At 38.2% G+C, this 12,108-nt stretch overlaps 1 protein-coding gene across 1 annotated transcript in view; it reads right to left on the bottom strand.

The window, feature by feature from the left end:
• Positions 1 to 10,333, bottom strand: part of adgrg2a (adhesion G protein-coupled receptor G2a) — a 20,380-nt gene extending 10,047 nt beyond the window's left edge. The window contains exons 1-13 of the mRNA XM_035657138.1: positions 10,088 to 10,333; positions 8,652 to 8,910; positions 6,529 to 6,602; positions 4,351 to 4,410; positions 4,242 to 4,250; positions 3,989 to 4,100; positions 3,148 to 3,259; positions 2,999 to 3,057; positions 2,013 to 2,119; positions 1,866 to 1,900; positions 1,479 to 1,606; positions 1,261 to 1,378; positions 416 to 957 (exon numbers count right to left, since the gene is read on the bottom strand). Coding sequence (XP_035513031.1) covers positions 416 to 957; positions 1,261 to 1,378; positions 1,479 to 1,606; positions 1,866 to 1,900; positions 2,013 to 2,119; positions 2,999 to 3,057; positions 3,148 to 3,259; positions 3,989 to 4,100; positions 4,242 to 4,250; positions 4,351 to 4,410; positions 6,529 to 6,602; positions 8,652 to 8,910; positions 10,088 to 10,333 — 1,861 coding nt within the window. The remainder of the gene's footprint in view (positions 1 to 415; positions 958 to 1,260; positions 1,379 to 1,478; positions 1,607 to 1,865; positions 1,901 to 2,012; positions 2,120 to 2,998; positions 3,058 to 3,147; positions 3,260 to 3,988; positions 4,101 to 4,241; positions 4,251 to 4,350; positions 4,411 to 6,528; positions 6,603 to 8,651; positions 8,911 to 10,087) is intronic.
• Positions 10,334 to 12,108: the final 1,775 nt, after the last annotated feature.

The following is a 12,108-nucleotide window of genomic DNA, read 5'->3' as shown; positions in this document are numbered from 1 at the left end:
CTGTGTTCTGTTTTGTGATTGGGAGAAGCTGAATTGTAGTTTGGGAGAAAGTGTAATTTGTATGTTTGGGAGAAGTGTAAATGTGCTAATGGTTGGTTACTTGTTGCAATCGTATCATTGTGTAGGTTCCGATTGTCCTCTGCTGTAGTTATACTGTACTCTGCTGTGTGATTGGGAGAAGTTGTAAATGTGCTAATGGTTGGGTTACTTGTTGCAATTGTATCATTGTGTAGGTTCCGGTTGTCGTCTGCTGTAGTTATACTGTACTCTGTTGTGTAATTGCTAGACGCTGTTGTGTAATTTGTGGTGACTGTAGTTACATTGTGTTCTGTTTTGTGATTGGGAGAAGGTGTAACTGTATGTTTGGGAGAAGTTGTAAATGTGCTAATGGTTGGGTTACTTGTTGCAATTGTACCGTTGTGTAGGTACCTGTTGTTGTCTGTAGTTACATTATACACTGTGGTGTGATTAGGAGACAGTGTAATTGTGTTAAGTGTTGAATCAGTATGAACAGCTGGAGTGCTTTGTAATGTTGAGTTGACAGAGGATAATGTTATAACTTCTGGTGTGTTTTGGTGTGCTGTGGTTGTCTTTTGCAGTTGTGTACCTTCAGTGGGCGTCAACGATGTTGTGTTCTGTATTGTTATACTGTTAGATAGAGTCACAGTCTTGTTTTGTAGGCTGGTTTGGAGGACAGGTTGTGCTGTCGAGGACTGTGTACTGTTAATTGTTGCGAGTGGAGTGGTTGTGTTAGGCTGAGCTGTCCCTTGTGTTGCGTTTGTCCGTTCAAGTGCTGCAGTATTTTCAGCTGTTGTGTATGTTTTCCCAGTTGTGTTGGTCACAAATGGTGGTGATGCTTCAGGAGTTCTGGTCTGAGTGGAAGGCTGCGTTATGCTCTGCTGGGTTGTGAGAGGGCAGCTGTCAGTCAGAAGTACAGCAAGCGTCTCATTTGCCTCACTAAAAAAAGGACACACAACCAAATATTGTATAACTCTAAAAATAAATGACAGCAAAACATGTTATATGAAGTTGTTGAACCATATTTACATTTTCCTTCAGCCTGACTTATCTATAAAATATGTGAGCTCTTGAATTTCCCAGAGTGACTATAAAGATCATCAGAAACATCCCTGGTTGTGGAAATGCATACAACAAACACAAAGAGGCTCCAGCATCTAAATATATCTCTGGACAAACAACTTTATGACTGATTTGACTTTAAACCCAAGAAAAACATTACATTTAAATGTTTTTAGTTACCATTTAAGCAGAGTGGGGTCAGGTTTGCACACATCAGAGGTCAGCAGATCACTGCCAACCCAGGTCAGATTAGATGTTAACAGTGTGTGGACAGGCAGACCAGGATGACCACAAACCACTGAGGACACACAGAGTACTGTCAATACTACAGTTACACAATAACTAATTATATAAGATACAAGTTTCATAATAGGAAAAACATTAAGCTGCAAACTAACCCATGCGCGTAAGTGGCTTTTCGTTTCCTATGCCAGTGTTGCTGTCAATGAGTTCCTGCAGAAGTTTACTCAGGTAGCAATTACTGACAGGTCCAGACATCTCCAGTATCACCATGCAGCTGTACAACCTAGAGACCAGCAGCAAAGAAGTTAAAAAAAAACATGCTCAGATACTGGTATTTATCATCAAATGCATTACCATTCCTGAAGTTATTGAAATGTTATGATTTTCCTCGACAGTGTGCCAAATGTCTTTCATATGTGACCTTCTACTTCCTCTTTCCTAAGGGGCCCAGGAATTTAAAGGAAAGCCTGTAATATCTGTTTCAGCATAGTTTCTTTGCAGATAAGCTCATGTGCACTTAATAGACAACGCAAAGAAACTACCTCTGTTGTGTCCCATGGCATTCCAGATGAGCACCCTGGATAAAGAAAATGAGAAATAATATATGAAGCATGATTAACATCTCTAGATCAATGTGATTTTATAAGGTTTGGAGTTTGTACCAGACTGTTTTCTGCTGAAAGATTTACCTGGTAGTACTTTGCAATATCTTGGCACATTGACCTGGAAACAACAAATTGTCCACATGAGTGAATTATGACCACTAAACCCCTCTGATATTGAGTATTTAGGTAAACTGTTCCAGTAAATTCATTGTTGAGCTTAGTTGAGTAAACGTTCAACTGGGTTACTATGATACTTTTTCTACTCACATTGCAGCTTAAACACAGAGACTGGCAATTAAAAACAGTACTACAGTAGTAACAAGCTGATTATAAACTTTGACATGGTCTACATGTATGAACTGGAAGTGAAACTTACCCAGACATACACACCTTGGCTACACTTAGTCTTGACAACTGTCAAATAAGTTTAGAAAGTCAGTACATAGGATGTATACAACAAGAAATATAGTTCAGTCATAATGTGCTGCACATACCATTGATCTTAGGAGGTTGACATTAACAGAAGCACTGTTAATATTGATTCTTATGGCAAAAAACTGGCCTGAAGAGAAAAAAGAGCAAAGTAAAAGTTGCCAGGGGTGGTTTAGGACATCATTTTAACAGCTACCTTCTGAGATGTATGTTTGTGTTAAAGGAATAGCTCAATATTTTGGGAAAAACATTATTATGCTTTCTTGCAGAGAGTTAGATAAGATCGGTACCACTCTTATGAGTTTTGTATTGATCTTATCATCTAACTCTTGGAGAGAAAGCCAGAATGTCAAACTATTCATTAAAAGTGTGTATAACGTCCCATTCAGTACTTGACTTGTGTGTGGAGGGGTAAATGAGCACATTTATATACACAAATAATTTTTGCTTGCTGTTGCAGTGCAAACGTATGCAGACAGGCAGGACGGCAATATTTTCTTACTTGAAGAATTACAGAAAGCAGTGCAGTCACAAAAGCGAGGCGCTTTCCCTGAGGCACAGACAAACATGGTTACAGCAGCGGAAGCAACAGTGAATTCTGGTGGATATAATAATGGGTCTCTGTTTTTGATGCTCACCGCTGCAGGACTCTGTATTCTGCTGTGGAACTGGGTTGGAATTTGGTCCTATAAGGGAGCTAATGGATAAACACTGATAAGATACAGAGTGCGCACAGAGTGTACACATATATGCTCAGTGTGTACAGAAAAACAAAGGTATTGCTCACCATGTAAGCTCTAAGTGCTTATTTCCCTGACAGATATTATCCAGGGAAGATGTGGATGTACACCTCACAAAGCTGCCATCGGAGGGCACCACACCCTCACAAAGATCTCGTCCTTATGTGAACAAAATCAACATGAGTAAGCTAATTATACTTTGTTTGTGCTTTTTTGGGTTTTAGATCTTGAGAGTGAGGATGTTTCTGGGAAGTGAGGATATTCTGGCCTGTTTTCAAGAACCATGTGAGGGTTGAGATGCGGATTTGGTAAAGAAATTTAAAATAAAACTGTTTCCTTCTTTTTTAGGCATTAACAATGAGAGGATTTTTTAAAGTTACCCACAAATTTCAACTTGATGAATGTTTGTGTGTCAATGAACAATGCGTGAGTATTCCTGTTGAGGTTTTGCATGTATACACAGGTAAGTCTGTATTTGTATGTGTTCCCATAATTTAAGCATGGGTGCATTTTGCATGTTTGCAAAATACTGTCAGTAGTTTGCACGTATAACTGTGTGTCCTAAATACAAAGTTCATGATCCAAATGTGAACTAAAGTACACATGTATAACATGGTGTCGCTTCAAATTGACAGTCTTTTGATTCACAAACTAATACTAAACACATTTTAATAAAATATTTTCCTGATGCAGTTCCTTACATCACTAATGGTTATAAATGCAGGCTGATTAGTGGAGAAACACACAAAATATATATATTTTTTCTATATGTAAAACTCTTTTAATGTGGATATACATGTAATGTATAGGCTCAAAAAATGGCTAATTGGGTCCTTAGTAGTGTGTTTTTGTGTTTGTGTGGAGATCATGAGGTAGGCACATGCTCACCGACTCTCTCCACCTCTCCTATGATTCTCGCTTGTATTTGTTCATCTCCAGCTTGCTGCAGTGCAGAGACTCCAGCATGCTGCAGTTTACACGCTGAGATGGCGTGGCTGAGCTGCAACACCACATCACAGGTTGTTTTGCTGGAAACAAAAGTATTCCCACCACTGTGAGGAGGTGCAATCTGATGTAGAAGTTACACAAAACACCTACTGACGTGCTGTTACCTTATGTGACTTTTTGCCTTGCAGTTCACCTGTACTACCTGCAAAGAGAGACATAAGTTGCAGTCATTAGCCTGCATTGTAGGAGAGATTTTATTCTGAAAAGTGAAAGGGTGTTGCCTGTTTCTGGGACAGACTGACCTGACATAAATTTGGTTTTGCAGGCTTGCTGTCACCTTGGCAACCAAACGCATTTGACACCTGAGTGACAGATGGAGAGACAGAGGCAGACAGATTCTGATACTGTGTGGGAGGTGATGGGAGCTAAACACATACAGTTTAAGTATTAGAAATGTGACAAATGTTTTGTTGGGTTTGCTCTTTGCGCCATCACTTTGGAAATGACACAATGTCTGAAGGCCTGACTTTCAGCTTTAACAGATTGACTTTTGCAGGAAATGTCCTTTTTATGTACAGATCCCCAACCAGAATGTTTTGAACTTATTAACGTAAATGTGTTGAGGGTTTATATGTTTATGATATGATGATATTATGATATCTTACATTCTTCCGATGGCTTAGGTTTTTGTTCATATAAAGAAGAGACAGCTGAAGGGGAAATTGGTGTTGTCTGTGTTTTAATTTTAGCTATTATTTCTCCTTTCATTGCACTGATTTGAAGACACCAGCAGTTAGACATCTTAAAATTCTACATATACAGTAATAGCTTTGTCATATTATATCGAATAGTTGGTTGCAAATCCTTTGCAATCAGAGACTTGGTATCTTTCTTGATGATGCCTAGATGTGTTCAATACATTGACGAATCAAACTTTAAGACCAAATCCTGAACTGAGCATAAATTATCTATAGTATCTTTTTTGCATTGGAGCTCTTCTCCCATTATATCCCATATAGCTCACTACTATACAGTATAACCTGTATTAACTTTAAAAACTGTGGTTTTATAAGGCTAGATTTGTACTGACCACTAACAGACCGAACTTAGAATCCAAGACTGAACATTGCTCATCTCAACAAAAAACCCTTTGGGATCCAAGGAATCCAATTTGAGATATACAACCATTGGCTGACAAAAATAAACCCAAGTGACCTCTTGCGTCTAATAGACAAGCATTGCAGAGTTATTTTCTGGTTTAAAATGCTGGTTGATGTAAAACGCATCAATACTAGTGCTGCAGTGTGGGAAAAGTTGCCACAGACTCGGCACAGGCTTTAATGTAACAGACGTTCATTTATATGTATAAGTATGGTGATACCACGCTCCAACTTCAAAGCGTCAATCTGCTTCTGCGTTATCTTAAAAATTGGGGCACTGTGTAGAAAAAGGGCTATGATTCTCAGTGGAGGAATGTAACTTAGTACAAATTGCCCTATCTAGAGACAGGGTTTGGTTTGTCCATTCTGGGCTTCTGTAGAAATGTGGCTGTTTGACATGGCGGTCTCCATAAGGTGACCCACAGCGTCTATAGATACAAAAGGCTCATTCTAAGGTCATTTATTTTGAGGTGATTATACACTGATGAAGGTTATGCAAATTGTATTGCATTTCAAATAGATCCTTTTTATATGATACACACTGGACCTTTAAATATGAGGTACTTGTACTTTACTACTTTACTTTACTTGAGTATTCATGACACTTTCTGCTTCCACAACAATTCAATTATTACAATTATTCCACTACTATTTGACAGATTTAGTTACTAGTTACTTTACATAACTAACAGTTATTATATCAATAATATTGAGTGGAAATTTAGTACTTTTACTCACTTACTCTTATATTTTAAGTACAATTACCTGATTATACTTTTACTGAAATAACAATTAATCCGATATTTACTTGCAATGCATTTTACACAGCATGATTTTGGTACTTTTACTTCAGTAAAGGATCTGAATATTTTCTCCACCACTGATGATTGATATATAAGAAGCTCTAATGCTTATCTAAACTTTAAACTCCTTTAAAAATGAAAGTCAGCAGTTACAACCTCAAATCCATTACTGTCCTACATCTTGAGTAAACTGAACATACCCATAATATACTGTGAGCCGGGACATGATTCACAGTTTTAATACTGGAAACTAAAAAGGGGGATAGATTGTAAAAGGTCAATGAGGGAACACTGTTGACATGTAGACCAGGTTTCTTAACTTCACAGGGTTAGCCCAATCAAAATTAATTTCAGGTGCCTCACAGGGTTGGAATGTACTGCTTCTTCAGACTAATGTGTGCCGGCAAGACTTGTTTGTGACAAGTTGGCATTTAAAGCTATATGAAGTATAATACGATGAAAGGCATGGAGACATACAGTAAAGCTAAGAGAGAAAAGCTACAAGTTTAATCCTCACCAGTTTTTTGACATCCTCTTCATTCTTATTGCCCCCATTGGCCTCAACACTTATAGACATCCAAAAGTAAGCATCTGCAAGAAAGATGAAGTTTAAATATATATTTATATAAATATACCTAAATGAAACGGTGATTGACAAAAGGTGGATATTTCTTACCTTTATCGGAACAGAGTTGGGTGATGCTACAATTTACTAATTGGGGCCCTAAAATAGAATAGAATAGACCTTCTTTAAAATAAAAACATCAAGAACAGGTTAGGCATTGTTTTTTTATTTACATTGGTAACACAATGCAATTCAGTGTCTCTAATTATACTCCCACAACCCACACAAATATTTACTTAATGTGTAGGTGTCAGCTTAACTGAATGTTGTGACGTCTATAGAAGTGTACTTTCTGGGTCCACTTTGTCAGTTTTTCCGGTGCAATGAGGGATTTTATTCTGACATTTTGTGGGCCCTTCATTACTTTTATTACAATAGATAACAGACAGGTATGATGAATAAATCCAACATATTGAAATTATCCTTAAAATGTGTTAATTGTTATTATTAATTTAATGTTATCCTATCCAAAACATAAAGATAGGACCAAGGTGAAATTATCCTTTAATTTCTGTTATAATTCATCCATATTATCATGTTAACTATAACATAACTATAACAGTAGTACTTTTTTATCATTTACTGACATAATTAATTTAACATATACTAGTTCATGAAATGTGTTTCTAATGACTTGTTATCCTGTGTCTAATAGCTGTTTCTAGTACACTCAAAGCAGGCAGCATACATACTATATACAATTCATTTTTGAGTATATTGTTAATGTACACTGTTTTCCCACAACGCAATGCAAAAAGATAATGGGGTTAATTAAAATAAATTGATAATTAATTAATTATATCGTAAGGACTTGGGAATTTCAGCATCACTCACCTGGGAAAGAAGGTAATGCTCTGCTTGCTGGTGAAAGAAAGAAAGACGAAGGATGTCAAGTAACAACGAGGAGGAATTACTAAAGTTGAGATAATAAGATAATAGAGTTTTATTTCACTGGTTATTATTGTCTGAATGTGAAGCTTACCGATTGGCCATTTGGGAGTTGGATGTGCTGAAATAGTACATGCAAATTAGAAGTGTGGTGTACTTTCAAATCTACCGTTTTCTCTTTTACATTTACTTTTTGTACATTTGTGTCATTATATTAGTAGCTTTATGGTAAACTAAACTCTTAACTCTTACTTCTGGCTATGACTTTATTGAAAAGCATATATAGATATTAAGAAGCCCTATTGGTTAAATAAAGGTCAAATAAAATACCAAATAAACATTTCAAAGGGTGTGTTGTTTTATTTATGATCTATTATCTATTTTAAAATCTCCTTGTGGTTTTACAGTCTTCAATGGACAAATTAGTATATTCCCTTCCATCTGTCCCATCCTCTGTCCTCTCTAATGGACACACATGCAGGCATTTACAAATACACATATACATTCAAACAACAACACTCAACATGCATGTACTGTAAGTGTCACATAGGTACACACCCTTCTTGTGGCTACGCCGTACCCTGCGTCTGAACCGTCTGTGGTCTACAAGACACATGAAGACATGCAGCATTCAACATCCAACATGCTCTAAGAACATGCACAACTACTGTGTTAGAGATGAAGACAGCACTGAAGTACCATTTAATAAGTGGAATGTTCTGCATGCACTATCACTGCTTCAAACCCAAGAGGAATTTCATGTCAAATTATACCAGTATTTTAGTTTCTCTGCAGCTTTCGCGAGCTATAAAAAAATGGTCTGATGAGTATTATTTAAAAAGACCAATTTCATTTTTAAATAGTCTGTTACAATTATGTTAGAATAGGCTGAAGAGACCACTCTAGTAATAAAGGTTAAGATGCATGCTCAATGACTTGCAAACATGCAATGTTACATTTTAGCTTTTTACATTCATGAATCATGAATTCTGTTTGCATTCGGTGAAAAATGCAATTAATAATTAGTTAGGAAAGTCATCCATGCAAAAGATCCCAGCTTGAACAAAATAAAACATTCACAATCAGGATCCATGAGCTAAAGACGAGCTTATGCATGTCTGTCTCACCACACGGAAGGTTGTGGTCTATCTGTCTGGCCTTGGGACTGGTCAGGCCCCAGTACTGAGCGTTCCAGCCAATCACAGTGCCGTCCTCGCAGAAGCCATGGTCAGCCAGGTCCGGCCACATGCGGAACAGGTACAGCTCCACTGCTCCGAGCGTAGCTCCCGGGGGTCGGTCTCTGGGACTACAGCCCAGCCACAGGGAGCCGGAGGGGGGGATGGCGTGAGCGATGACTGTCCTCTCTGCCACCATTATCCCATTAACCTAAAACATTTAAACATTAAACAGGTAAAGAGAGTGTAGATTAAGTAAAAGTTTGACGCCTAAATTATTGCCTGCCATATTACAATAAAATCATTCGACTGAACTGCTCCTTTACAACCCGTCTGATTTGTTTCTCGCTCTCTCAGGGTTTACAGTGTTTTTGATGGCCAAAACTACAAAAATACGACAAAACTTGTAATGAACTCATGGTATCCTTTAAGTTCTTGTTATTAGCTTTGCTAGTTTAATTCTCAAAATGTAAAGGTAATACATTTGATAATTATAGGTAAGCAAATCATATGCAAACTGGGAAACAAAAGTGGTAGCTGTAAACATTTGCATTAGCATTCTCTGACTTGCTCAGAACAGTGAGAGGGGAAGGTATTTTATCAGAGCAGTACAGTATCTATTTTAATGTCTACTCTGCTTAATTACACACACTTACACAATGTGTGCTATTTTTTGCAAGATAAACCTAATTGTATAAACCAATTTGTTCTGTGTAGACCTCATTGCATGTGTGGTGGAAAGTAAGTACATTTACACAATGTGCAAATCATTTCTAAAATATGATAGACGGCGACAGAGTAAACTAACAGCATGAAACTTGCTCCATGTTGACCAACTACATCAGTAAACATGCTACCTACGCATTACTCCATCTGTAACAACAATAATCCACTATCCTGTCTAATTATTCTCCCCATACCCAACCTTGCTAACAACAAGGCCATAGCACACATTGCAACCTCAATAGCACAGGACAGCACAGATACAGGTAGGTACAGAAGGGCTCACTAGGGAAAAGCCTAATCCCTGCAGCCAGAGCCGCCTTACAGGCTTCGCTGAACTGGTCTGAGTGTGTGTCTGTCATTGCATGTTGTTGCTGTGTGCTGTTGGTATCTGATGTGAACAGTTCTGTGGAAATACATTTCACCATTGAGGACAAAAGTCTACAGTCAGTAATATGATATTTAATACTAAAACACTCACAGGAGGCAATTTTCCTGCAGTGAGCACTTTTACTTTGGAAACTTTAAGTGCATTTTGCTAATAATACTAATATACTTTTACTCCTGTAACATTTCCAATGCACTTGAACTTAAGGGATTATTACATTGCGGTATTGTTACTTTTGCTTAAAGGATCTGGGAATACTAATACACCCCAGTATTACCTCCAGGCTAAAGGAGTTGTGCAGTGCGTCCCTCCTCAGACACACCCGGTGCCAGTGTGTTGGGGACAGCCGGAGAGGAAATCGGTGTCGGACCCTCAGCAGCCACCCGTACAGCGCCTCATCGTCTCCCTCCAGACCCAGCTCAGGTCTGGGTGCATGGACTGAGCTGTAAGAGAAGGCCACCCAGGCTCCGGGGACGACAACGCGGATGTCGACACACACAGTCATCTGAAAGAGCAACGGCATGGCGGCCCTGTCCTGCAGGGTCCAGTGATCCTCACAGCCATTTAATACTGCTTTAGTGTCTCCCAGGAAATAGCCATGTGCTGGAATGGATGAAAACAATGCAGATTTAAAATTCAGGTTTTCTGTACTTGGAAGAGAAATAGTGTAGCCACAATGGCTAAACCAAGAGCCAAATCACTTTTAATCTTAGTTACAAACCACAAACTAAGATAGATACATGTCCAGCAGATACGGAGAAACATTAGCATTTATTTAGAGTAATTTTTATGGCCATATGGTAAATTTAAGTCCAATATTCACTCTCTTGTTGCTCTGTTTTCGTCTCAACCAACTCCTGCTTCCTTAGCGGCTAACTGCTCCGCTATGTTCCACTAGCACCAGCCCGTCGCTAACTTTGTCTGTCATTTGGTATGGTGGGATTTGGGAGCCGCTGAAAATGATGTTGGAAAAAGTGAGATACAAGATGCTAGATACTTCTCTGTGGCTTTATAATATTACTTATTAATTGATAAATGCCACTTTAAAGAAGGGTTTCATTCAGCTATTAGTGTTAGTTAGCGTAGCTGACCTTTAATGTTCAACTGAGCTATACAGTTAAAGTTTAGTGCTAAGCTAATAGCAAACCCAACCCATTTTAATTAGTGTCTAGTAAGTCTTAACACAAATAGCTTCTTACAGACGTAACATTTTTAAATTAAGGGTTAGGAACAGGTGGATTTTTCAATCCCTGAAGAAAATAAGATAAAAAGGTTGACACTGTCAGTTGTTGTTTTTTTCTTTTGATTATGATCACAGTAAAATGCTAACTGCCAGTAAATCAGATGACTTCACAACACGAAAACAGTAACATTAGCATTTCTAAAATGGTCAGTTTTATCCATAAGTGTAAAGAAACCCCATCAGTTGTTTTTGTTTTGTTTTTAAGATGTTACCATAGTTGTTGTGACATCCCTTTTCTAGCTAAGACCTTGGTGAACATTACCAGTAAGCATCATGCTGACATTAGCATTTAGCTCAAAGCAGCTATGCCTAAGTATGTACAGCCTCACAAAGATGCTAACATGGTAAATGGTAAATGGTATGGACTTATTACACTACGTGCCACATTCACCCTTTCACCCACATTCACTCAGTGATGGCAAAGTCCATCGAACAGAAACTAACTCATTCATACATTCACACACTGATGCACAGCATCGGGGCAATTCGGTGTTCAGTATCTTGCTCAAGGATACTTCGACATGTGGTGGGAGGAGAGGGGATCAAACTAACAACCTTCAGATTAGTGGATGACCTGCTCTGCCTCTGAGCCCACCCTTGAGCTGTAGACTTTTAGCCAAGTTATTAGTTTCATAACTGATTACTGGTGTTAAATTTCAAGCAAGCATAACATTACTATCACGTGTAAGTGTAAGGAGCTTTAGTTTTGGTTTGTTATTTTGGTTGAGTTATACAACTCGAGGGAGGGTCATACGCTGTACACACTGTAAAGGCCCTTGAGACAAATTGTGATCTGTGCTATATAAATAAAATTGACTTCACTTGGTCCTGTGTGCTATTTCATGTGTGCCTCTTTATATGCAAAAGCAATTCCATTCCAATAAATTAAGATTAATATTTTAACCTCTCTATCTCCTTCTCTCTTTGATATTTATAATTACCTTTGGGTGGAGCGGCAGCCAGCAGCCAAAGCCAGACGACAAGAAGGAAATTTTGTGTCCATCTCCACTGTCCTTTAAAGCAAAGGCCATGCATCCTCCTAGAAACATAAAGGT

Source organism: Morone saxatilis, unplaced genomic scaffold (genome assembly GCF_004916995.1).
Source record: "Morone saxatilis isolate NCDOM2014 unplaced genomic scaffold, NCSU_SB_2.0 Contig0, whole genome shotgun sequence".
NCBI lineage: Eukaryota > Metazoa > Chordata > Actinopteri > Moronidae > Morone > Morone saxatilis.
The sequence above is the reverse complement of the archived record's forward strand: the minus strand, read 5'-3'. Positions and strand labels throughout refer to the sequence as shown.